Source organism: Rhagoletis zephyria, unplaced genomic scaffold (assembly GCF_001687245.7).
Source record: "Rhagoletis zephyria isolate East Lansing unplaced genomic scaffold, Rhagoletis_zephyria_1.1 Rzeph_scaffold_00040, whole genome shotgun sequence".
Lineage (NCBI taxonomy): Eukaryota > Metazoa > Arthropoda > Insecta > Diptera > Tephritidae > Rhagoletis > Rhagoletis zephyria.
Genome location: NW_016157124.1, coordinates 319,730 through 347,399, shown reverse-complemented (window position 1 = coordinate 347,399; position 27,670 = coordinate 319,730). Strand labels below are relative to the sequence as shown.

The window sequence follows — 27,670 nt, the reverse complement described above, 5'->3', positions numbered from 1 at the left end:
AAAATAACAAGTTTCGTGCAATGGATTCTGGTAGAGTATACGAAAAACAATATATGCACATGTATCGGTGTTTTGAAAGTATGCGTCTGGCATTTTTTTAGGGCGGGCCCTTTCTAACAACGGATTCTGGCAGAGGAGACCAAAAACTATAAACGTGTATCGGCGTTTTGAAAGTTGAAAGGAGTTCGGCGCGGAAACAATATGAAGCTTACATGATGAACTTCGACCTTTCTTTACTTTCGAATCGACGAAGTGGGGACACGAGGGGGATACCTTCCGAAATTTGTGATGGAGGTGCGTAGCCGAGTGGTAGCTCGACCCAGAATCCAGCCTTGGTCCGAGAAATATCCTAAAAAGCATATTTCTGATACAGGTCGCCTGTGGGCAGTAAATGGCAAGCCTCCGCGCGCAATTCCACCCTGAGAAGGCTTGTCATCAAAAACTATTTAAATTATAAAACTATAGCTCCCTCCGTTTGTGTGACAACACCAAGACGCACATCACAAATTGTAGGAGAAAAGTACAAATCGTCATTACCCTGCAAACCATTTTTCTTCAGAGTATTCTGAATTGTAGAGAAATTTTAACGAATTCGTAAAGATCTCATATGATTTTTTGCGAAGTTTTCTATAATGAAATAAACTGTGCACACTTCGATTCCTTTACGAAATTTCGGAAGGAAATCGGTAAAACAATGAAAATAATGCTGCTATAAGAAGAATTTCTTGCAAAATTTTCATTATTTTTCGTACAGAAATTTCTTTACGAGTCCGTGTCAACCACTTCATAAAATTTTCTTTGAAGATTCGTAAAAAAAATCGTTACAGAAATGAGATAGCCCTAAAGATTTCGTTAAGATTTCGGGAATCACAGGGTAATTACATTTCACAGCTTACACTATCACTTTTCAGAATATTTGTTTATTATAATTTTCTCTTCACTCCATGAGCTGAAATGGCTAACCTCTTAAGCTTGAGGAATAATTTGCACAAAAATTAAAGCAGTGGGCAAATAAACAAATACTACATGTATATTTATATATTTCTTATTTTCAAGCTTAAAAGCCTACATCTTAAAAGACATGAAACACTTGAGCTAACGGAAAATACATATACTTGAAAAATTGGGCAAATCTTGTTTTTTCAAATTTCGCTACATTTACTGGTCCTCTGCTTGCATGCATATTTGTCCATTTGGGTGGTCCTTAAATTTAGGAAGCCAATTTTTACATCAGATTTCCTAAGCCTCAACCCCTACTTCGATGCTAATATAGTCGAAGAAAGCTCATATAAATTTTGGTCCCGATTGGAAACAGTTAAGGCGTGTCGCACAGGGCGCAAAGTTCAGATTCCTCTATGGAGACTCAAAAAATTAATTTTTTTTCACCTAATACCGAAAATCGATACTACTTTAGTGGAATATATTACATATAAATTTTGGCCCCAATTGGAGTCGATTAAGGCGTGTCGCACAGGGGTCAAACTTCAGATTGCAATCGGGACCAAAATTTACATGTGATATCTTCGACTTTAGTAGTATAGAATTTGGGTGTTAAATAAAAAAATATTTAGAATTTTTTGAGTCTCCATAGAGGCTTCTGGCCTTTGACCCCTTTGTGACACGCCTTAATCGTTTCCAATCGGGTCCAAAATTTATATGTGATATCTATGAACGTGGTATTACCGATTAAGGGGTGATTTGATTCTAAGGCCCACCCTAATGTACATACATAATTACGAATTTATATTTAGAAAATCATAATTTTCTTAAATTTCCCATCTGTGTTGTATAAATTTTTTTCCGCCCGCATTTGATCGCTAGCCAGGCCAAAAGGGTGCAAAATGATTGGAGCAAAGCGCACTCCTAGAGTTAAAATGTATATAAAAAGTATATACACATGCACACATCTACATATGTATGTATGTATGTATGTAGTTCATCGATGGATGGGTGAGGCAGGTTGGCGCAGTGCGACAGAAAATATGGAAAATCTTAAATTAGCACTAGGAAAATTCTGTGTCGTTGTCTAACAACTTGAGTATATTTGTATTTGTAATTTTATGGACGACCACAGGGCAAAGCGCTTGTATCTGTAGTGAAATGGGGTCAATTTGGTAGTGCACTGAAAATTTTGTCTGTCGGCGCATGCCAGATAAGTCAACCGTAGTGATAATCAACAAAATATTCTAAACAATTAGCAATTGGCATTCATGGAGAAATTAATGTGACAGCTCATTTTTGAGATATGTGAAAAAATTGGCAATAAATTTGGCTCAATTGAAGTAGTGATAAAATGTTACATACATACAAATATATTTGGTATGTAGTAATTGATTAGTTTTACTAGGGTGATTCGGAAAAAAGTTTCCTCGGAACCATGCACAAAAGTTTCGTTTAGACCCCAAAATAAGTCTCAGAAAATATGAGCCCTTAATATTAATATTAAGAATTTCCGCATCGCACTTTTCGATTTCCCATAAGAATAACACAGAAAAAAATTGTTTTTTTTTGCTCCTGATTTTTATATTTACAAACATATTTACAAACGTCGATGTTTTTGCAAAACCGCCCATCGCCCAATTGCAAAACCGCCTATATTACGGCACTCAAATTGCACAGGAGAGCGAAAAAACGGGTTTTTTTTTGAAGGCATTGCTTTGAGAAGCGGTATTTTCTCTAGCAATTATTTTACACAAATCTACTGTTTTAATAACGAATTTACCAATTTCATGCATAAATTTCGTTCAGGGTTACCAAATATAATTTTTTCCCCAACAGCGATGTAGGCGGTTTCGCAAAAACATCGACGATATGTATCTATATATGTACATACGTACATATCTGTAGTATACATAACTAAGCTCATAAGTTGAAGATTAATCAAACTTTTGTCATCTACACATTCATACCTGCATTCTATTGTAATTTAGCTATTCGCTATTAGCAAAACTTAGTCACTCTTATTAGTAAGAATTTTTATACCCGAGCGCACTTGTGCGCAAGGGTATATTAATTTTGTTCACATAACGGTTGTTTGTAACAGCCAAAACGAATCNAAATGCTTGAAACTTCAATATTTCGAAATTGAAGGACGCTAATTTACTCAAAATTGATACACCCCGGCTTACCATCTAGCGGAAGGTTTCGGAAAGGTGAAAAAACATATATTTAATACTTGCGCCGGGTATTTAATGTTCGGCTCCGCCCGAACTTAGACTTTCTTACTTGTTAATTGTGTACTTTCGTAGGAGCTTGTAAATTTTATCAAGAGCCAAATATTTATTTTGCTGAATACTGTTGTTTTGCTTTAATTGCATGTCTTTTATACAAACAGGATGTATGTACATACATATGTACAATAGGGTGCATCACCGAAAAAAGTCACAATATTTCGGAAAAATATTAAGACTTACTTACGTGATCTAGACCGATATGAAAATACTTCCTAAAATCTCATTATTTTGATTCCGTCGATAAAAAAAAAAAAAAAAATTTGCAACTTCCCCTCCACGAAAACTATCACTTTTCACTCTCAATTTCCCCTTGCTTTGGGTCTGCACGAGTGCGATTTGAAAAAAGTTAGTTTATTTTTGCATGATATTTTAAATAATTCATTTCCTAGCATAGCAAAATGCTGGTGGCACCTTTTCTTTTGTAATTATCTTACCATTGTTGTGATTTATCTACAATATGCACCTTTCTTGAAGAAAAATAACTAACTTACATACATAAATATCTCGAGATAAAATATATGCATGTACATACATACAAACATACGTGCTTTTTTAAATATATGTACGTATATATGTACATACATACATACATATGTATGTACATTTGCACATTTAATCACGAATGAGTAAACATTTTATGTATATACATATATAAATACATAGTACTTACGCATGTACATACATATAGTATACTAAGTGCGGTTAGAAGCGATAAATTTTTCATATCAAGTATGTAAGAATGGAAAAATAAATTTCATTCTATTTATTAAACAGAGCTCTTTATATGAGTAATCACATCACGTCCTTTGTGCGAATATGAAATTTATCATTCTTTTATAAATAACTTTTCCAACCGTTATGTCCAAGAAAGTATATGGGTTATTGATAGCTGATTTTAACAAACTACAGGTACTTGAGCTACACAGCTGCCTCCCCGTCCACTCCAGCAAGAGCAGTAGAACAAGACCAGTTCCTCTTCTTCGCTAGGTAGTATAAGATCACCCCTGTGGCTCTTCTTTGGATCGGAGGTTTCCGCCTAGAGCTCTTTGACCGGGTCAAGTACTTAGGCTTGGCATTGGATTGTAAGCTATCGGAGGCTACACTAGCTAAGCGACTAGAGCCCATGCAATGGTCTGCCATAATCGGCATTAGTGGGGCACTAACAATAACACAGCACGCACTTTTATCAGTCACGAAAAGAATGGTAAATAGGCTCCATAATTGGGAACTCTAGAGTTTTGGTGGCTTTGATTTCTCGGCCCTAAACTTTCCACCTATGGGGGTTTTGAACTTAATCTGACGTCTTGTCTCAGAAACTGTATTTGTTATAGGCCATAGACTTCCAAATTAATGCAGCGAATGCTAGGCTGATATGTATGAAATTAATACGGTGACGAAGCTGGTAAAAAAGTTCGACCTAGGTAACNAATGGACCGGTAAGTTGGCCACCAAGATCATGCGATTTGACGCCTTTAGACTATTTTTTGTGGGGCTACGTCAAGTCTAAAGTCTACAGAAATAAGCCAGCAACTATTCCAGCTTTGGAAGACAACATTTCCGAAGAAATTCGGGCTATTCCGGCCGAAATGCTCGAAAAAGTTGCCCAAAATTGGACTTTCCGAATGGACCACCTAAGACGCAGCCGCGGTCAACATTTAAATGAAATTATCTTCAAAAAGTAAATGTCATGGACCAATCTAACGTTTCAAATAAAAAAAAAAGTTATCAAGCTCTTAAAAAATCACCCGTTACATATGTAGTAATTTTCATTGGGTACTGGAAGACAGAGACATTCCGGGAAAATAAAAATCAGACTGATTTCCACATATGTATATAAGTTCACTCTGATTACTGCTCGATGAACGAGGAACGCGCAGTTTGCTAAGGGTCTCAACTTTTGGCTACGTGTTCGTCAGGTTCTGAGTCACGCATAATGATTTTTGCAGTAGTTGTAGAGATGAGGAAGAGATATAATCTATCTAGCACATCCTATGCGAGTGCCCCGCACTCCCATAGAAAACGCCATTACAGAGATTGCTAGTATTCGGAACCGCGATGGTTTGAAGACATCACAGTAGGCTTGCACGGCTTTCAAACACTTAAACCAGGCCTGTGGTCTTCTATAAACAACACGAAAAATTGCTTTAAAAAATCAAACTCAATTGTGAGTGTGACTAACAAAATTTTGAAGAAAACCTATGAATGAAACTTTCGGTTTTCGGATATTTTTTCTCATTTTACTATTTCGAATTCCCTCTCGACCGCCTTCAGAAAATACCAAACTCGGTCTATAATCAGTGTAACACCCTTATTAAAAAAGAGTTGTACCTTATAGCAGTTGTCGCCAAACTTCTTATGTATATTTCTGTTATGAAAAAGCTTCTCGTAAAATCCATGTGACTTTCGGAGGCGAAGCTATTTAAGACCAGCGTTATTTATTAGTATAGTACTTGTATTTTTTATCGAATAAATATGTACAATACAAAAGCGATATGGTCTTGTTTTACTGATTTTTTTTTTTTAAGAACAGAGTGCAAATAAAAGTGTGATAACAAGTAAGCAAGCAAGTACAACATGTGCGCTGTAGCTCAAACATTGACGAACTTGGCATACATAAGTATGTATGTACATGTGGCATAACATAATCACTTGTGAATTTTCCTTTGATTTCTAACCGGATGATTTGGTTATCCACGCCAACTAATAAGAATTGAGTTTCTTTGTTTCAAAATACATCATTATCTTGATCTGGTAGTCCAAAGATGTGCAAATTAATTTCTTTTTGCATTATTCTAAGAGTGCATCATGTGCATCATCCAACCAAGCTCCGGTTTTCGCCAATTCATGAGCTCTCTCAGGAAGACAAGAGAGATGACCATTTACTGAAATGAAGTGGCTACTTTTGCAACTTTATTTATATATGTATGTATGTACACATGTAAAATTGATTCAAGATTTGCATGTAAAAAATTACTAGGTAAACGTATAAGTACATTAGGCATGCGGGTTTTTTTCCTAAAATTAAATATATAAGGAGGATGAGGAGTACCTATTTAATGAAAAACCAGCAAAAATAATGTGTTTGTTAAATTTGGCTCGCGGCAGAGAACTGAGAGAAAAAAATTTGTACTGAAAAAATTTGGATCGCAGTCTAGGTCGGTTGTCATGGAGTTTTCTGTGCACACTAGGGTGTATTACCGTCCCTAAATAATCTTTACTGTTTTCCCAACGAAAATGTAAAATTTATCTTTTATATTTTAAGACTGCTTCCAAAATATTTCGGAAAAAATCTAATATTTACGTGAACTGTACCTATTAGAAAATTCCTCAAAAAATCGTTTTTTTCATAAATGAAATTATGTAGTTTATAAAAATATATCGTCGTTTGAAGTACAAAACCGCGTATCGTGGTTCTGCAAAACCTCGTAACTGACATTGCCTGCCAAAAATTGGATTTGCTCACACAAGCTCTTGGCTCAATCCTTATCCATTCGTCCTTAAATATACTAGCCAGAAATGCGATTGCTTTATAAAATAGAGACCATTTTGAAATATGAGTGTTTTTACGCTCTAGAAAATAATTTCTACAACTTCACATACGCGGTTATGCATTTTTCTGATACGCGGTTTTGCATTTTTCTGATACGCGGTTTTGCATTTAGTTGATATGCGGTTTTGCACTTTAAACGACGATATATATATATTTTTAATCACCTGGCGTGACAGAAGACTTTAAGCTTTAAAGACCTGCATTAAATGTGTTATCAAGGAATTAAAATAATGAAATTTTTAGAGGTATGTATGTATTTTCTAATCGGTCCAGCTCAAGTAAATTTAAATATTTTTAAGAAATATTTTGACGGAAGGCTTAAAATATAATAAATTTTATATTTTCGTTGGAAAATAGAATCGTTTTTTTTTGTATAAAGAGTGATGCACCTTAATGTATATAGAAAATTCCATTTCAACCGAATTATGACTGCGATCAAAAACGGGATACTATGTTTTTTTTACCGTTGACCTTCATTTGAAAAATTATAGTCCGAATTTTAATGCTCTCACCCTTAGGATTGTTCTATATCGAAAAAACATACCCCTGCTTTTCATTTCAAAATCAAAAAAATATTCAGAGGTCGATCAAAGCGCTCAAAGTTTGCCATGTATTTTATGTGGGGAAAAATTTGGTTTTTCGATGGGAAAACTGTTGTTTCTCTTGAGAAGAAAATTATCAACATATTATAAATTTATATAGTCAAGTTAACAGTCGCGATAACGGGGAATTGGCCCATTGGCAAGCATGCGGCTAAAATGGGCCTTCCTTATAACCCTCGGTGCCGTAGCTGTGATCTTGAGGGAAGTAAGGAAACTATCCGATACATCATTGCGAGTGTCCAGCATGCATGTGAGAAAGTAAAGCCTGAATTTTAATTTTTATAGAATTCTATACCCTTTCCAATTCTTTCCAATATAAATTACGTGGATAACTTTAAGTGCTTTGAGCGATCTGTAAATATTTTTTGATTTGAAAATGAAAAAAACAAAGGTATAATTTTTCGGTATAGAACAAATCTAGGGGGTGAGAGCATTAAAATACCGACTTTTCATTGTTTGGACCACACTCATGTACTTCGTACATATGTATATGCTTCTTCGGTACCACATATAGCTGTGTAAATTTTATAATTCCGTCGGAAAACCCGGAACCTGTTTTGCTGATGCACCTTAATGTACATATTATGTATATATGTATGTATGATTTTTTCAGTTAACATTTTTTATTTGGAGTTCTTGTACAACATTTTGACAAGCACGTTATTCTGATTGGTTTTCATCAGTCCTCATGCTCTTCTCATATGTTCACATGTAAATATGTATATTAAATTTTAGAAAAAATTCATATGCCTAGCGTGCATTTACACAAAAATATGAACAAAAGTGCATATTATATCTATCCCACTAAAAACGCCCATTGGCATTATCGCCTTTTATTGGGAAATTTAATTTGTTGCACGCAAAGTGCAGTTTTTATTACAGTTTTGATACACGAATTGCATCGAAGTTGTTTACTCATTGCACTTCACGTTGCTTTCCATGGGTTTTGAAGTTTCTGACATCGTCATTGTAATAAGAAACAAAATAAAAAATTCCTCTATAGACGGGCAGATGTACACATACATATGTGTACACACACATACATAGCTATAATCTGACAGCGGAGTCAAGCATAATTTGTCGACTTGCATTTTTTAACAATGCCAAGTGAAATATAAAATTAAAAAGCAATAAAAAAATCAACACGAAACAAAAGCGAAAAATAAATGAGCTGCAGAAATATTTTGCAAACTCATCGGAAACGGTATTTATTGCAATTTTGCTTCCTACCTAAATGTCGTCCAATTGTTTCTTAATTTACGGTTACATTAACTGTTGCGCATTTTGTCAGAGAACGCAATATTGAAATAAACTCCTTTCGTTCGAACAGTAACGCTGATGTTATCGAATATTCTACAGTGAGCGCTTATCAATTCAATGCGGAGCTTATTGTGTCAAATGAATGGTTTCGGTAGAATTTATCGAACTAGTATGAGTAACACAGTGATGGCAAATTTTTTTTTTTTTTATTAATTAACGCTATTCTTCATTTGTTTTAAAAAGTAAACAATGCCACTTGTTAAAAAATGTGTCAATGATAAAAGTCTTATTTACTCGAGTGTTAATTGATAAGATGTGAGAGCAAGTGAGCTGTCACATACTTGAGGAAATGAGGTAGGAAGATATATGTACATACCCACATATATCCAAAGTAATTAATAAAAACGAAGTTGGCACTAAGACATTTGTTTACAATAGGCATTTACAATAAATCACCACTTCTCCCTGGTCCTCGTATGCATAACTGTGAAATTTAAATTTTGTGAAATGATAAGTGAAATAATATTGAGCAATATTTCTAGTGAAATAATAAATACGAATGGATTTGTTAATAATAATCATAATTACACTTGACTCTCCTTTAACTTGGTTTTAATAGAAATAATAAAAGAAAACTGAATATTTTCAATTCTCTATTTTACATTTTCTATAATGTGGCTTACATAATTTCTGTACAACTTGTTTTAAATTCCAATTATTTAATTACTAGCAAATGCTTGGCTTACTTCGCGACGCCTGATAAGTACTTTTGCGTTGAAAAGCAAAAATGGCTCGTAAAGTAAAACGTGTTAGTTTATGTTAAAACGACTGCAGCTCGTAAGAAAACGGTCAAGAAAAAAAGTGCCATTATTTCGTTATACTTCACAGCCTGTTGCCTCACTATTTTCTCCAGAAATAATGGAACGGGCATACATATATTTCTGTTGCAAACATGGGTTGCCTTGTGGACTTTTTTCACAAAAAAACTTTGAAAAATCGTAGTAGAATGTGTAGCAAATTTCTTAAGAACCGCGTACTGCATTAAGGAAATTTGGCTAAGGAAACTTTCCTAACCATTTCTTGTTGCTGCATACTGGCCTTCAAGGATAGTAGCGCTGAGATACCATAGGGTCATTGATGTTCTTACCGTGTTCTTTCTAGTTTGTCTAACTTCTTCTTAATACACCCATGACGCGTTTATATGCCTGGGATGTCTGGGGCGCTTAAACAATTTTGCGTCATCCTTCATTAAGTCATCTAATAAAAAAATTCGTAGGGAGGTATCTAAATATCTTTATTCCAGCGCCATCTATGTTTTAGGTAATTTTTTTGCATAAACAGTTCTTATCAAAGTTAATACGCGTTAATCCGTAGAATAAATACGGATTGTCTAAATATTTCGACTCCAGCGCCATCTTATATATATATACGCATCCGATACGTGTTGAAATTAGTAGTACCTAAATAAGCGAAAATTAAAGTATTCGCGGACGGTGTCGCAGTCGTTGTGGCTGCAAAAATCTTGAATATGCCGAACGGATAGCGGAGGTTAAAGGAGCGACGATTGCCGACTGGAAGGAATCCATGGGTCTGTGTCTGGCGGAGCAGAAATCGGAGGTGTTACTCATCAGTGGCCGTAAAGTAAGGGAGGAGGCGTTGGTCCGCATCAGGGAGTCTACGATACATTCGAAGCCCTCGATTAAATACCTGGGCATTAAACTCGACGATGGAATTGCGAGAAGGCTGCCCAAAAAACGACTGGCTAGCATGCTGAAATCCGTGATCTTCTACGGGCATCTGGGCAGATGCACTCCAAGGAGATTCATACAGCCGTAGCATCAAGTCGATGTACAGACCCTGTGAATGAAGGGGTTTGCTCAGCTTTTCGCACAATGTCGGAAGATGCAGACCTTGAGGTGGCTGGTCTGCACCCTATTGAATTACTGACGAAGGAAGCCTCATTGACCGTTCCTGGCTGCTCCACTGCACTAAGTACGCGAACGCTCGCAAGAAGGCGCACTCTATCCGCACTGCAGGAACGATGGGACACAGCTCCCAATCGCCGATGGACACAACGGCTCATACCTAATATTGAGACCTGGATTAGTTGGGTACCAACTAACAACGGGCCATCCCACTTCCGGGCCACTTCCCCGAAGACGCGGAGCATGTACTGTTTAGCTGTCCATGTTTGAATGCAGAGCGTGAGAAGCTCTACGCGAAGCATTCGGCGAACGCCCCACAGAATATAACTTAGTGCCAAAAATTATGGACATCCCAACCAACTGGGTAGCACTAAGAAACGCCGCAGTAGTAATAATCGCTAAATTGAGGAAACAGGAGAGGTTGAGATCGGTGAAACGTAGAGAAGGAGTCACTCTAGTCGCCGCCCTTAGCAGAAGCAGCTTGCTATTGAAAAAGCGTCGATACATACAAAGACGCCGAACAATACGGTCCTTACTCTCGACTCTATGCAGGGGTGGGGCCATACAGTTTGTTCAAAGGAGGAAGGGAAGGGCGGGTTAAATGATTCACAGGCGGGTGGGGCCAAGCAGGTGCAGCTTTCGACGAACTGCGCTAAGACAGCAACGTACGATAGAGCTTAGTGCTCTAAACGGCCTCCCGACGAAATACCAAACAGTAGTTGCGGACAGGCAGGGAGTTTTATTCCGAATTGAAGTTCCACTCAACGGAGGTTAGGTTTTCGACATACATACATACGTATATCGTTTAAGTCAAAATGAAAATATTTAGACGGTATGCGCACCGAATTTCACGGAAAAAACTCACCCCTCATGTTTTGGGGCACCCTAATGTACATATGTATGTACATACATAGTTAAATGCATTTTTAACGTTTCACGCTGTTTACACCTGCCGACCGGCCCCGCCCCCACACAGCCTACAGCCGATGAAAACAACGGCGCTTTTAAAAGCGAATGTTATTTATCGTTTGTTTGTTTGTTTGTTTATTTATTTATTTATTTTGTGTTTGGTAGTTGACAAATTGAGTGCGCTGTGCCACTTGACGAATTGTCGCATTGACATTTGTAATGATTCTGTTAATTTGATTTCAATAAACCGTTTATTTTTACGTATACTACACACATACAATTAATAGTTTATTTGTACAATTATTTACTCGCGATTGAATAGACATAATGCGAGGAAGAGCTGCTAAGCTTTATTGATCTAGCATTTAATTACCTACATACTACTTGTTTGTTTGTATGGCGGCTGTGGCTCATATACATAGAACCTATGCATGTTTGTTGGTTTGTTTTCATTATAAAGCGCTGTATGGAGGCTTGCGATCAGAATCGGCTGATCGCCGCAGTCCCCAACGATGGCAACGCTTCTGCGAAGCACACTTTCCAGAGCAAATGATACGCTTCATTGCAGTCTGATTGCCTGCCTACCTGTGTCGGCTCAGTCGCATGGGGAGCTCACCTCCTCTCACGAAGGGTGGGAATGTCGGCTAAATCCGGCGTTTGAATGTCACACCTTTGCACGGCATGACCGCGGCTGTCATTTATTTATTTGTATGCAAGGCTAACAAAAGTGTGACGAAAACTGTCGGCAATGATCTTGTATTGCAATTCCAAATAATTTATATACACTTTTGTTTAGATAAAAAAAACATTACATATTTATGTTATTGCAATTTTGTTGATAGCACTTTTTATTAGGTAATTGTATCCCACAGGTATTTTAGTTGTTTAATGCTTAATTTTCATTTTGTATAATTTTGTAAACTTGAAATCTTATGTAATATTGTTTTGGTATTGAATGAATGGCAGTGAAGGTTTTCAATTGCAAATTCCTAGAAATATATACGGTTACTCCAAAAATTGAGCGTACGGCTCTTTTTTGTTAATATTCGCAATGTTTTACATGCTAAATTTTTGTTTGTTGATTTCGTTTTAAAATATGGCTTATGTTTTTGCAAATTCCATTTAAATCCTAGAATGTTGCTGTGTATAAAAATTAAGAAAAATCTGCAAAGTTTCAGCAAAATCGCGAACTTTTTATTACTCTAAAAATTCGCGTTGATTTTTGACAATTTTTTGTTGGCTGTCCTACGAATTTTTTTCATATAAAAAAACTCAGAAAATTTTTTATATGGAAAAAAATGCGTCGGACATTCACCAAAATTTTTTTTCAAAAATCAACGCGATTTTTTAGAGATTTCAAATCTGCACATTATTATACTAAAATTTTATTGGGCTATAAAACTGCATATCTGAATTCTTTTTAGAAATTCCTATTAAAAAGTTCGCGATTTTGCTGAAAATTTGCAGACTTTTCTTAATTGTTGTAAATATGAGCTATATTTTAATACAAAATTAAAAAATAATAATAATTTAGCATGTAACACATTACGAATATTAACAAAAAAGAGCCGTACGGTAATTTTGGGAGTAACTGTATAAACATATATAGGTATAGAATTCTTTAAAATAAATATTTTTCGGTCGGAAAACACTATTTCTCTTTAGGAGACTTCCAATAACAATACCCAATTTTGTACTTAACTATTTTTTAATATTGACATTTTTATAGGTCCCCCAAAACCCCACAAATAAGCAAAGGGGGGGGGGGGAGCCCTAAAAAGTGTTAATTTAAAAAAACGGTAAAATATGCAATTGGATATTATTATAGGAAATCTCCTGAAGAGAAGCAGTATTTTCCGAAAGAAAAATATGAGTATCAATTTTATGTATACCATTTTTACGAAGAAGTGTTTTCCCCCATATAAAATATGTACATGGATAACTTAATGGGCTTTGAAGCAGCTCTAAATATATTTTTTTTTTTTCAAAAAATACGGGTGTTTTTCTTTCCATTTATAAAAATCCCAGGGGGTGAAAGCATAACATTTTAAACTTTTTTTGGACCACCCTACTGTTGATACATACATATGTACATAAGTAGTTTTATTATTATTTTTAAATATTTCTACTGGAATAAACAAAATACTTCGTCAGCAAAATTTTAATGTTTTTTGGCGTGCTTTAATTTACTGACATTAGGGTGGTGCATTAGAGTGATAAGAACGGAGATCTGGTGGGTAAGTACTACAAGGGGGTCCCTGGGGTCATGGAAATTTGAAAATTGTGTCCCAGAGGCAAGATCATCGATATATCATACTAAAAGATCCGACTGTATATGTCGATGATATAACGAAAAAGTAAAACGGCCACACCTTTGTCCGGCAAAAAAAAACTAAAAATTTTTCGAAATTTCTTTTACAAAAACAACTGAGAACTCGGGGTTGTACGGCGAACTTTTTTCCAGTAGGGTTGGGTCAAATGTACCTACAAACATATAAAATGTTTTTGAACCTGCCAATTCGACCTAAACGAACTGAAAACGCTCTTCCAGCCTGGGAACGTTTCACCCGCATCAAAATTCGTCACTCACTGGAACATTATGCAACAATAAATTGCACAGGCCATTAGGGTATAAAATTACGTGCATTCATACATGCATATCGAATGACAACAAAAAAAAAATATTTCAGATTCAGTAAATCAATGAAATTCGCGTGCGAATGCCACAGACGAAACAGTGAATCATTATTGCATCATTAATACGGACACAATACACTCCTGCAGTGCTTTGAGGTCTTTGTCCTCAGCAAGCAATCCTTTCGCTTTTAATTTACACTCATACAAACATACGTGCATATGGATATATACATATATACATATGTATATATACATATATATGTATATATACATATGACCATACACTTATTTGTAATTTTTGTTCTTGTTTATTTTTTCTGCACGGATGGACATCCTATAATTTTACTCTTTGCATCTTCTCTTGACACATTTCATATGCCCGGCTTCACTCGTAAACAGTATGGACTGTCGTGCGGTTGCCGTAGTGTTCTTGGCTCTTATCACAATTAACGGAAAAATGATGATGCCATTCGGCTATGTTGGTGTTGTGCAGGACGAACGCAAATGTCAGTATTTAAGACCATCGCGCATGCTCAAAATCCGTTGTTTCGATATGAATCTGAAGGAAGTGCCGCAGCACCTGAAATCATCCGTTGAGGTGAGTACAATACATAAATACATACATGTACATATGTATACAAGTGTGACATAGTATATGTATGATAAACATGCCTTTCAAATGCTGCGATGCAGGGATCAAATTAAAGTCAATTGAACTTTGGGAACGGCCTTTAGCTTTCGATGGACGACAGCGAATTTTTCATTTGCGGTTAAATGCAAATTTCTCAGCGCAGACTTGCCGTGCAACTGCAAGGGTTAATTTGTGTCAAATGGCTTGATAAAATGTATTACTCACTCGACAACGTTTATCCGATTTATTTGTTTATTTTTTAATCATATTTCTTTTCTGAGTGTACCTGCTGCCATCACTTTGTCGTGCGTACTACCGGGCAGCTTCTGTCCACAGTAAAATGAAATTCAATTGACTTTAATTAAACACACAAAAGAAGTCGTGATAATTTCCTAAAAGTACATATGCATATGTACATACATATATACGTGCATACTCATATAAATATTTCCCATTGTATATTGTCGCCTATGTACGTACTTCCTGCAGACTTGGTCATATAATTCATACAAAACATGCAAAAGTCAGCTGTAATTTTTATTTTACTGCCCGTATATACATACATATGTAGCCCACGAAAATGTATTTCTTTCTTATCAACGCTTAAAACTAATTGCACCGTCCCGCCTAATTACAGATTCTGGACCTCGCATTCAATCGCATCAAAAAACTCAGACGAAACTCATTCGAACGTTATACAAGCATTAAAATACTGGTGCTCTATGAGAATAAGATACAATCGGTGGAGCCGGGCACATTTGCACCACTAACATCATTGGAGGTAAGTACAAATGCTTATACAGTGTTGTGCAAAATTTAGGCAATAGCTTTAATGTAAAATTAGGATCGGGCTCGAGACCTTGGCCCAACAACTTCCAACAGTTAGGTATATGTAGAAACACTGTTTTGCTGATAGTGGTCACTCCTCCACAGGCATTGGAAAACCTCCGAATGTAGATCTGTCATGTAAAAACTGCCCATAAAAAACAAATGTCGTTCGGAGTTGGCGTAGAATTGCTGGTAGACTACAAATTGGAGGAGAAACGCGGGGAGCTCCCCGCGCTGGCTTCAAAGTGCCGTTTGAATTTAATCTAGATCTTCATATAGGTCTTTAGGTCTTTAGCAAAAGAAACTAAAACAGAGAATAAAGCTAAAAAAAACGTTAAGGCATTGGCCGAAATAACAGGCAAATATTTTGTAGCAAAGGTCTAGATACCCGTTAGCGCGGGTCGAAATTTTTATTTTCCTTTAATCCTATTGTAATAGTGATAAGATGTCGTTATATGAGGTACTACAATGATGTACGAATAACAAAAGTCTTTCGACCTATCTTGCCATCTGTCTTTCAATTGTCCTACGAAAGACTTTTTGACAATTTGTTGTTGCTGTGGTATAGGAACTATTAATCGTTGACATCAGACTCAACTAACCTAGGTAGACCTATAGAACGCGTGTAGTTTCGACGGGGATCAAATGGAGCGGAGAAAAGTGAAGAGGTGGTTGGTCTCATGCTTTCACAAGCTGGCCCGCTATGTTGGGTTCGAGCCTAAAATAGTAGTTAAGTCTGATACAGTATTCAGTCCCTAGTTCGGCAAGAATTACGCAGGTTTCTAGACAAACTCTGAAGCTCTTCGTCTGCGATGGGTTGTAGTTGTAGTCATTGAGTTCGTTGAGATGCTTTATGGCGTACCTGTAAGTAACTGTTTGGAAGCTCCCTGCGGTAGAAGCCTATCAATTAAGGAACTCTATATAACTTATCGCTTTTGATGCTTTAATTTTGCACACAACTGTGCTCATGTAGTTACATGGTTTACTAATTGCGTGTACTCCATAAAATCACTGTAATCAACAATTAAACAAAATTGACGTGATGATGTTTTTTGTACAGCTAATTAGTAAATGGTGCTATAATTAAAAAAAATACAATATAAAAGGAAAAAACATACTTACATATGTATGTATGTATTTATTTATAAAAAATAAGTTCCGCTGATAAGCGTTTGAGCGTGAGTGCAGTTGGTTCTTTTTCGAACTTGAAGTACAGAAAAGTAGTATGAAAGATGCTTGGGGATATGAACTTAAAGATTTAAGCTTGCAAATGAGTAAGTCAAGATGAATTATTTTCATATCCAAAATGCAAATCAAAGGGCTTGAACATAACTATGCATTTACTATTTGTGCTATGATATCAATTATTTACTCAGTGATGTTGGCTTCCTTATTTTATATGTATGCGATAATTGCTTAATTGTATGCACCAATTTCAAGTGATCACGGTTTGAGAAGAATATTTTCAAGCCATATGAATCTACACATCTGATAAATAAAAATGTATTTATTTGTGTATGTATTTACATATAAGCAGGTGTATTTATATATTTCAGTTGACAATTGTGCATTTATTTAATTCTGATTTGTTTTTACATTTAATAGGAGATCGATCTATCTAATAATGCGCTCGTCACGATACCATTGGAAATTTTTCAACTTCCGTCGCTGCGAAATCTTTATGTTGATAGCAATGAGCTTTTCAATCTCGAACGCGACCTGCAGGTATTTATAACACTATATTTAGTAAAAAGTCTTAACCTGAAAAATGGTTTCAAAAACATTTTTATATCTCATAATCAGGCAGGTTCCGCAATTCACTTCCGAGTTAACTTCAGCGCCTTTCAATACGAATTCCAAGTGACTTTGGTTGAATTTCAATCGGATAGTTAATTGTAGAATCTGCCTTTATGGTACTTTACTATATAAAGGACGAGGTGCCCAGTCAACGCTATCAGCTACCCCAGCATGGGGCACTTTCAACGAATGTGAAAGTAGTTTTATTCGCACCAAAACTCAAAAGATCAGACTAGCCTACAAACATAAAATAAAAAAAATAATGTGACTTTCTTCAATCCAAAAAGCTATCCGCCTTACCATTTCCGGGACTTTTGACATAGCATTTTATTTTGAAATAATAAAAGCTTGTTTCAAGCTTATATATTTTTCTATTCGCTGAATATCTTCTGAGATATGGAGCCTCAAAAAAAACAAGGGCCGGAGTTATCACGGTCTGTCATATATGTTCATCAAAATTTATTTAACATTTTAAATTTATTCTTATGTGTATATTATATATTATATATTATATTTTTATTTTAATATTTTTTCTCATTTTTACTTTTAGGGTCTTGAGACACCAATAGGTGCACCATTAGAATATTTAAATGTAGCCGATTGCGGTTTAGAGAACTTACCCAATTTGGGTGTACTGCCAAGTAAGTAATCGCATATCGATGCCTGAGTGGAAGATCGACCTATCTCGGCAGCCAGTTCGAAAACGTCCTATGTCAGTAAACTTTTCCAGAATGCCATATTTCCGAACTTGGCTGGAGGACATCCTATTTCAGAATTTTATTAAAAAAACACCCTATCACAGAATTTGGTTGAAGAACGCCCTATCTCAGCTGCCGGTTCAAAAGCCCTATCTGTATCTGTGTATTTTCAGTTGAGCTAGGGCATTCTTTAACCAAATTCTGAGTTAGTCAATAAAATTTTGAAGCAAGGCGTTCTTCAATAAAATTTTGTAGTAGGGCGTTCTTGAAAAGTTTTCTGAGAAAGGGCGTTTTCGAACTACCTGCCGAGATAGATCTATAATCCACTCAGGTGACGATATGTAATATTTGAGTAAAAAATTATTTGATTTAAACAAACATATCAGAGAAATAAAAGGGCTAAGATCTCTCTGAGGCCAGGTTATGTTGCGCCTAATGACAGGGCCTTAAAATAAGTACCACCAATTTAGTAAAATCACTTAAAACTAAGTGAAAATTTCATCAGGTTTCTAACAAATGTATGCGTTAACCTCAGATCTACAATCTCAATGGCCAGACCTTTTTGACCGAATTCAATAACGTACACCCGTCGTTTCTTCTCTGTGTTAAGAGAAGTCAAGTCCCTTTCAGCTTGGCCTTTCCACATTGTGGGCCACACGACGAAACTTTTTTAAAGCTTTCTTTAGATTTTCTGTGGACTTTCTTTTCATAAAAAATTGCTTGGCTGGTAGAGTTGTATGTGTATTTAGAGTCATTGTAAAGACGGCCCGCCGCCACATAAATGGCGGATTACATATTTTTTACAACCCCATTAATATGGGTATGTCCTGGATAAAAAATCTTTTAGCGCATTCTATATATATATATAATCAACATATAAAAAGATATGTATGTGCATACGTCTGTACAGTAAAATGAATTGTTACACGCAGTTAACTAGTTTTTATTGTACTAGCTCTGTTTTAGTTTTACTAAATGTTATGTTATCTACATTTGTAATAAACTTGACATAGAAGAAGGTATTAAAAACTCTTAACAAATTTTTGGCAGGGTTTGGATGGTTTTGGTAGGAATTTTTGGTAGGAAAAATAATTTGTCCGTAGCAACACTGATAATCATACATGCATATGTACATATATTTGAAAATAGTGGCGACATCACTGCCCCTTGAAGTTATGTAAAAGACAAGTGCCTTTTAGTGTGGATTTTTTTTATTAAGAAACGTATTGGCTATCTTAAATTGTCATTGAATTTGAAGATAAATAGCATCTACAATTTCGTAGACTATGTCATAGTAAATTTATGATTGATTTACGAGTATGTATGTATGTATTTCTTCTCTTTTAGAACTTTGGCAAATAAATGCCTCATCAAATCCGTTGACTGATCTCACCGTGAACACACTAGCCAATATGTGCAATTTACGTACTATGGATCTGACGAAAACGGACATAAATGAATGTGCCTGCCAACAAGTAAATCGATATTTGCGGTATATTGGAGCTGATGTAAAATATGTGCCAATCTGCATGGGTGAGTAATACAAGCGGGGGAAATCCAAACATTTCTTCTTTAAAACATAAGGAAATGCTGCATCTAGGGCTGTCAACCGTACTATAATATATACTATTGTACTATTTTTGTTGGAAAAATATAGTACGCAAAAATACTATATTTCTTCAATTATAAATATAAATATATTTCAGTAATTTGCACGAAAAAATTTGTATTAAAATGGATAATCTTTATACTGATATAACAATAATAAGTGAAATATTCTTTAAACTAAAAGGTCATTGTGAGTTTATAATCAAAAAAGGTGACATATTTTTACAAAACACTCACAAAGAATTAACAAATTTACTTAAAATTATTTCATTTCTATTCTCTATTCCAACAAAATTCGGCATTCACAGGAAGAACTTTTTCCATCACTTAAAAATCGTTTTTACTTTTTCTTTTAAATAATATACTATATATATTTGAAGTGTACTATATTTTTTCAATTTTGTTGAAAAAGTACTATAAATATCTTAGAAAATGTTGGCTACCCTAGATGCATCAGAACTATATGACACTCACATATTGACAAGTTTTGACTTTATATTTTCAACTTAATTATTTTTCTTTATAAAAATATAGCTTATTCTCTAACAAACATGGTATAAATTTCTTCGTAGCCCATTCAATTTTAGTATATGTATTTCTTCTTACAAGCCCTAACTGCAGTTTATACCTACTGGAAAAAGGAGAACTCGAAGGGGGTAATAATAAATAGAAGCAAACTAAAGCAAAAATTTGTATCCCATTAAATTTTAGCACAATAAAATGCAAGTTGGAAGTACATAGCTATAACTTACCGTTGATTTTTGGAAATTTTTTCACGCATTTACTTTAATAAAAAAAAATTGGAAAACATATCGCACGTTTAATAATATAACGAAATGTTTCAAAATTTAAATTTTGTGGGAAAACACAATCAAAGTTTTATCAATTCATACAGTGGGTATACAACAAGTAATTTTTAGCAAAAAAAAAACCGACTTCAACTCTCATATAAAATCTCATGATCCGCTGATCGGATCTTAACCAGATTACTATGGGACCACCTCGGAGACACTACCTTTCCGATGCAAAAAGAATTATCGATATCGGTTGACGTGGTCCAAAGTTATGCGGTAACATACATAAAAAAAAAAAAAAATAAAAAAATATTCCGACGAACTGATAACCTCCTCCTTTTTTGGAAGTCGGTTAAAAAGACAGATAGAAAGACACATATCTTCGCCATATTTGGCTATATGTTAATAATGCAATCTACAAAAACGTAAATTTTGAGTTACATCTCTATACTATTAAATGTTCGTACTTTGATTTCTCAAAAATCAATGCAATTTTTCAAAAGCTTCAAACTTGCATTTTTTATACAACAAAACTGCATTCTCAAAAAAATTCAAAAAAAGTCTCTTTAACAAGTTGAAAGTTTACGTAGAAATTTGTTGAATTTTACTGAGTTTCGCACAAAGTTAAAAATTGTGTTTTAATATTTTTGTTGTAAACAAACAAAAAAAATGTTGTGAAAAATTCTCTAGGCAAATACTTTCGGCCGTGAGTGTACATGTATGTATAATTTTTTTAACTGACATAATGGTGGCTGTCCATTGAACTAGTTCCTACAAAAAATTTTGAGTTAATTATGCAGAAATACCCGCTATCTCTTCATCTGTGTCAAAATTTCATAGCTGTTTTGATCAACAATAATAGCTCATTAGAAGATTACTATATGAGCAAAGCAAAGCGTTAGGTGGTTTAGGTCCCAGCGTATATGCTGATTATTTCACTGCTGGGTTTGCATTTTGTAAAATTGTAGTAGAATTGCTCGCTGCCTCATGTGCCTTTGCCTCAGACTCAAAATGTTTGCATATTTTCAGGCATACGTTGAATACATATGAAACAAAAACATTTATAATAGCTTAGTATTACTTTTAATTTTTTTCGTGCAACAGTAAAAAAAAAATAAATATTAATTGTTTTAAAGTTTTGCTTGCGAACATTCAATGTAAATATTCAAACGAATTACTCTTCTGTTTGTTTTAATTTTATTTTATTCATTCTATTTAAAGAAAACCTCGACAACCGCATATGTCCGGATCCATATAATTTAACTCTCGAATCGGCATCATTTCACAGCTGCAAATCCGAAGCTGAACTAGCCAAAGTGCTTAGTTGGCGTTGGTTAATAATTGCAGGGGCAGCGGCATTGGCTTTGCTCGGTAAGAAACAATAAATTGATGTAAAGCAATTAACCACTTAAACTAAATTTTCTGCGCATTATTGTTTTTACAGTGTTTACATGGTTTTGTTGTCGACGACGTTCGAAAAATAAAAAAAAGAAGAAAAGCTTACAAATGAAGTCCAAAGCTAAAGCTATGCCACCCAAACATCAGCCACTTGTGTCGCCCACGCCCACGCATGCGCTGAAAAGTCACAACGATCGGACGATGCTGCAGGACTGTGATTGTGCGTAATTCATGGTTACTACTATATGCACACATATTAATATAAGGTGTGAAAATTCTAAAAATAGCAAGAATGCTTATATATAGTAATTAATTGTTCAATAATTGCTTTGTCGTTTAGGAGAAAAGTAGTTAAACATTTATTTTCGAATAATTGGAAAATTGCCATACAGCAAAATGTTGCCAAATAAAACGAACTTATTTAGTAGGTACATACATAAATAGATACCGATAGATAACAACGAAGCTTAAACGAAATCGTCATTTCGAAACAAAATATTACACATATATATTTAGGTAAAAAATTTTACATATGCAAATATACTTACATACATATATGTATTTATTTATTAAATTTGTATAAATATTATATTCATAAGAAATAACATGAACGTGAAGTATTAGAAAAATCATGGCCTTAGCTTGTATAGTTAAATATGTAATACATAATTGAAAATTACCAAAGTGCTACACTGCCGGCAAAAAGTAATGGCGCAGCGAATTTTGCACAATATATGCCCCAATTTCTATTCTAATATTTTTCCGCTATTTTTTGTACAACAAAAATCACAAATATATAATTCCTAAATTTTGTGCAAAACTCGTGAAAATTAAATAAATTTTCATCCAAATTTTCAACTTTTTAATCAGATTTTTTAGAATTTTTGAGTATGCAGTTTTGCAGCCCATTAAATTCTAGTATAAAAAATGCAAGCAAGATTTTTGAGATTTTTTTTTGTTGAAAGTGTTTTGCATTTTTTCCATATAAAGTATTTTCAAACATTTTTTTGTATGGAAAAATTTTTTTATGCGTGAAAAAAATTGCCAAAAATTAACGGCAACTCGTAGCTACTTAGAACTTCTACTTTATTACTATAAAATTGATTGAGCTACAAATCTGCATACTTAAACAAATTCTAAAAAAAATTTGATTAAAAAGTTTAAAATTTGCTGAATTTTCGCGAGTTTTGCATAAAGTTTAGAAATTATATTTTTATGTTTTTTGTTGTGGAATGAACCATATTTTTATAAAAAATTGGCGGAAAAATATTACAGTAAAAATTTTTGCATATATTGTAAAAAAGCAGCTGTACCAATACTTTTTGCCGGCAGTGTATGTACATTTACAACATTACGCTAAAAATGAGTATATGTTGTAGACTTTTTATGGCTTAAATTGTCTGACTTTAGCTGCTTTGATTTTAGAACAATAACAGGCCTACTTATTCTACGCTGGTAATAAAAATATTGTAATCGCTTACCAAAGTTCTCGTTTCAGCTGTTGTTAATAAAATTTTCAATTTGTCGGTTATAAAATGTTCGCTAACAATCAGATTGATCCTGTAAATCAAAATTTTTATTGAAAAATCCATTTAATTTATAATCTTAAATTTTATGGCAGATTACGTAGTGCTAAATTTTATTCTTAAGTAGAAGTGTTAGATCGACTCTAGCTGTTTGGTCAAAAGTTTAAACATATGTATATTTACATAATTAATTAATTTTTTTATATTTAACTGTAAATACTAAATACATATTAGGGGCATTCTCGCAACCTTGCAAATCCCTTGCACGGTGCACAGATTGCATGGTTTGCAAAGCTGTCCCATTGGAAACCCGGTTTTTATCGTGCAACCTGTGCACCTTGCAAGGGCTTTGCAAGACTCCGTGAATACCCCTAATTGCGTTTTTGGAAAATATTTTTCTGAAACTTAAATTAAGCTATGCCAATCGAAAAGGTGCCTTAAATTGCATTCGTGCTTTTACCTATACAGCAAATATACATATGTACATATACCTATATACATAAGTACATATTTATTTTAAAATATGTATGTAAATTACATTTAATGTTAATTAATAATGTAAATAAGTAAAAAGTTAGTTCCTAAGTACCCTAAACCTGTGCAAAAACTCTTTATAAGACAAAACTTTAATTTGTAATTACACTTTAAGTAACTTATAACTATTATAAATCTGTTTAAAAGATGCCATTGTCCCATTGTTTTATAATAAATAGAAAATGAGTAATTGAAAATTGTTTACAGTAAATAGATCTTCTAGAATTCGGGGGGCAAATGACATTTTTCGGGTAATTAAAGTTTACGGTAAAGGTAGGGAAAAATTAATTCCAAACAATTTTCGGCACACTTTGGCAACTCGTTTGTTTGGAAATTACAAATCATAGACGATTTTCTATTTATATCACGAAAAAAGTACGAGGGACCAATAACACAGTCCGCCATGAAAATTACATATTATGTATGTAGATAAGGTTGGCCATTTCTAATCGAATTACTCTACCAAATCAGGTTCTATTGTATCCAATATAGGGTGCACTGCACAATGACCTTGAAATGCGCTACTGAACCCCTTTAAAACTGACAAAAATATTGATAATTTTTACAAAAAGCTGGTAACATTTGCTCATCTAATTTATATTTGAAATGGTTTCAGGTTGCTTGACCAATTGTTTGGTTAATATTTGTGCAATCTTTTTACTATTTAAAATATAAACATTGCATGCTCTAAATTTAGACTCAGAAAATTAAATTTTGATGCCAGCACCTCTTTTGGTACGAGGAAAATTTTTTTTCGGAAGATGCCCATAACCAGGGTTCGTATTTGCACACACATGCTCTGCTCACACACACGCCAGAAACACATTCAACTTGTACTCACTGCTCATACACATGTGTGTGCATAAGTGGAAAACAAACTCTGCTCACAGAAAAGTGTGTGCTGTTTGTTATTAAGCACATGCACATGTGTGTGAGCCGATTTTTGTACAAATTTCAGCCCATGCACATGCACATAATATATTTTTAAAAGAATTTGTTTATTAAACGTTATTTTTTGAAAGACAATTCAATAAAAAGTGAGATGTTGTTTGTTTTTTATATGACAGAAAACATATTAAAAAATTATTTTAAGATTTGAGATAGAAATCGAAGTGTATAAGTTTCTCTACGCAAAGCACACACATGTGCGTGTGCTTTATATTAATAAAAATAAAGTACACACATGTGCCCGTGCTTTTTACCAAACAGCACACACATGTGATGTGAGCAAGTTTTTAATTTTTTATATGCACAGCACACGTGTGTGAGCGTAAAATGTTAGGATGTGCTGCGCATGTGTGTGCAAATACGAACCCTGCCCATAACCCTATCTCGGAAATAATTTTTTGGACCACTCTAGTGTAGATACATATCATCCCCCTTTGCCGGAAATATGAATGTGTAAAAATGAAGTGGTGGAAAATCAAGTTTGAAAGTTTTTTTTTTATGAGATTTACCTCTACATTCAGGTAATTAAAATTATAATACATATGTATATGTAAGTGGTCTCCGTGTACGCATAGTAATCTGGGTTGTGGTATAACATAGCACATCCAAAGGTTAATCAAGTCCAGCCAATAACTCAAAATTGGTAAATTTGCACATACATGCTTCTGGCATAATGGTGATGATACATACTACGTACGTACGTACATACATATGTAATATTTGTGTTATTAATTTTAGCCGCGGCATACATGGCGTATGATTAACATTTAATGGAGTGTATGTGAGTCGAACGCCGTATGTATGCAACTACTGCACATACTTAGCAAACTAAACTAAAAATGTCGCTTCCGTCTGACAGTTATCAGTTCTCATTGATTTCCGCAAAGAGTTCATTGCACTTTAACCCCAACTGGCATACCCAGACTGTTGCCTGAATGTAAAGTATATAAATTCAAATGTGCCATCGACATGCAAAGCTTGGATTTTGCACGGATTTTCCATTAAACAAGCTTACATTCATACATGTCCAATTAAAAGTAATAATACGTCATGCTTAGATGGCGGCCACAGATACTGGATAATTCAGGACTTTGGTGGTTAGTTGGATTCAGTTCACTTCCAACATTTGCCGGAAGCAAATGGAGTTTTTGGTTAAATTGCGGAAAAAAGTGAAAGTTGTACAATGCAATGAAATCGCTACGGCAACAACTGTTGTGCTGTGTGTTGCCAACATTTTTACTGTTGCTGCTCTACCAAATGCTGCTCACCGAGGCATACCTACGCAGCGTACGCATCGAAGAAATTCCATTTAGTTTAGCACATACGGCAGATGAAATTCGCGCAAAAGAGGAGGAGCGCCGTTTAGTAGGTGCAAAGATGGGCAAAGAAGAGAGAGGTGGTGGTATCCATGCGATTTCCAGTCTTGAGCAGCGACGTGGTTTCTTTCACATCTTCAATATACCCTGTAGGTGTTCGCAATTGACTTGCTTTGATTTAAGTACAGCTACAGTTGTAAATGTATGTAAATTTTCTCATTCAACCGCAGATATTGTTTGCTTTTTTGCCGCTAAAGGCAAATGGCCTTTCATACCGACTTTTATGCAGAGCCGGGTCGATGAGTCTGCTCGAACCTTTTTCAAAAAAAACGACAGTGCTATAAGGCAGTTTTGTCAAAAGTGGATACAGATAAAAGAGTGCTTCAGACCCATTTTTGGTGAGCGTGGAATATGTATATGCAAACAGTTTTATATTGATTTTTTATCTACACTCGTTGTCAGGAACGGCTAACGCGCCGAATGATGTTGAAATGCTCGGTCCTGTTCGCTCCACTCCCTGTACATGCTCGAACCTGGTGAATGAGCCAGTTGTCTACTTTGATAAGGATCACATTGGCAATGTGAGCAGGGATACTATTTTGAATACCATTGAATTCTTAGAAAGTTTTCTACCACCTCCGCCTCCGAAGAAAACAAAGAAGAAAAATCGCGTTCGCAGCAGATTGGATGACATGGATATTGAGTGAAGAATATTTTATAAAATGAATAGTTATTTCTATGGAAATTTTTCACAAGTACAAGTAATGATGGTTAAAGAAAATAACTGGCTTTAAAATTACAAATCTTCATAGAAAGGATACGATTTATCGGATATGCATATGAAATTCCCATTAAATATTTTGTCGGAAAGGCGGCGCACTTTCTTTCTTATCAGTTGAGCTTCAAGTTTTTTATGCTAAAAAGTGAGCCTAAAAATATGTTCCATCATACCTACAAGTTAGAGGTTTACGCCGACAGGCTTTGCGGCGGCGTCGGCGTCGTCAACTTCAAAAATAATCGACGGCGCCACAGTGCTTCCCTTCGATATAAAATGTGGGCAAAAATAGAATTATGTACGGATTTAAATGAAAATTCGCTTCTTAGTAAAACTGAGGACGCTAAATTCAAAAATGCAATTTGTTTTTGGATAACTTTCATACTTTCACTGTAAATGCAGCTTGACGTTGAAAATTTGGGTTCTTGTGGCTTTTATAAAGGTATGTATATTAAGTTCGTTCGATTTCCAAAAGTGAGGTGTCAAATAACAGGGCTTGGCCTGTAGATGTGCAATAAATTTTATTATTTATGAAAAGGGTTGCCACCTGTTAAAAATTTTATTGAAATTATTTAATAAGTCAAATGAATTAGATATTACAATATGGGTATCAATCGAACTAGTTTTGAAAATACTTTGTTTCCAAACGACACATAGAAGGGTTGCCACATGTTCAAAAAATCAAATTCACTTTAATTAAG

General features: G+C 34.7%; 2 protein-coding genes across 3 annotated transcripts in view; both read left to right on the top strand.

Annotated features, from left to right (window-relative positions):
• The window catches only part of Lapsyn (Leucine-rich repeat activity-regulated protein at synapses), a 40,183-nt gene extending 17,493 nt beyond the window's left edge, over positions 1-22,690 (top strand). For both annotated transcript variants that reach the window (XM_017621091.1, XM_017621100.1), the window contains 7 exons: positions 14,516-14,714; positions 15,385-15,528; positions 17,181-17,300; positions 17,923-18,013; positions 19,418-19,603; positions 21,694-21,843; positions 21,917-22,690. In XM_017621091.1, coding sequence (XP_017476580.1) covers positions 14,517-14,714; positions 15,385-15,528; positions 17,181-17,300; positions 17,923-18,013; positions 19,418-19,603; positions 21,694-21,843; positions 21,917-22,098 — 1,071 coding nt within the window. In that variant the 5' untranslated portion in view covers position 14,516 and the 3' untranslated portion in view covers positions 22,099-22,690. The remainder of the gene's footprint in view (positions 1-14,515; positions 14,715-15,384; positions 15,529-17,180; positions 17,301-17,922; positions 18,014-19,417; positions 19,604-21,693; positions 21,844-21,916) is intronic.
• A 3,256-nt stretch (positions 22,691-25,946) lies between these two features.
• Positions 25,947-27,116, top strand: LOC108366724 (uncharacterized). Its single transcript, XM_017621186.1, has 3 exons — positions 25,947-26,343; positions 26,425-26,592; positions 26,657-27,116. Exons 1-3 carry the CDS (start codon positions 26,067-26,069, stop codon positions 26,899-26,901), a joined length of 690 nt encoding a protein of 229 aa, XP_017476675.1. The 5' UTR covers positions 25,947-26,066; the 3' UTR covers positions 26,902-27,116.
• Positions 27,117-27,670: the final 554 nt, after the last annotated feature.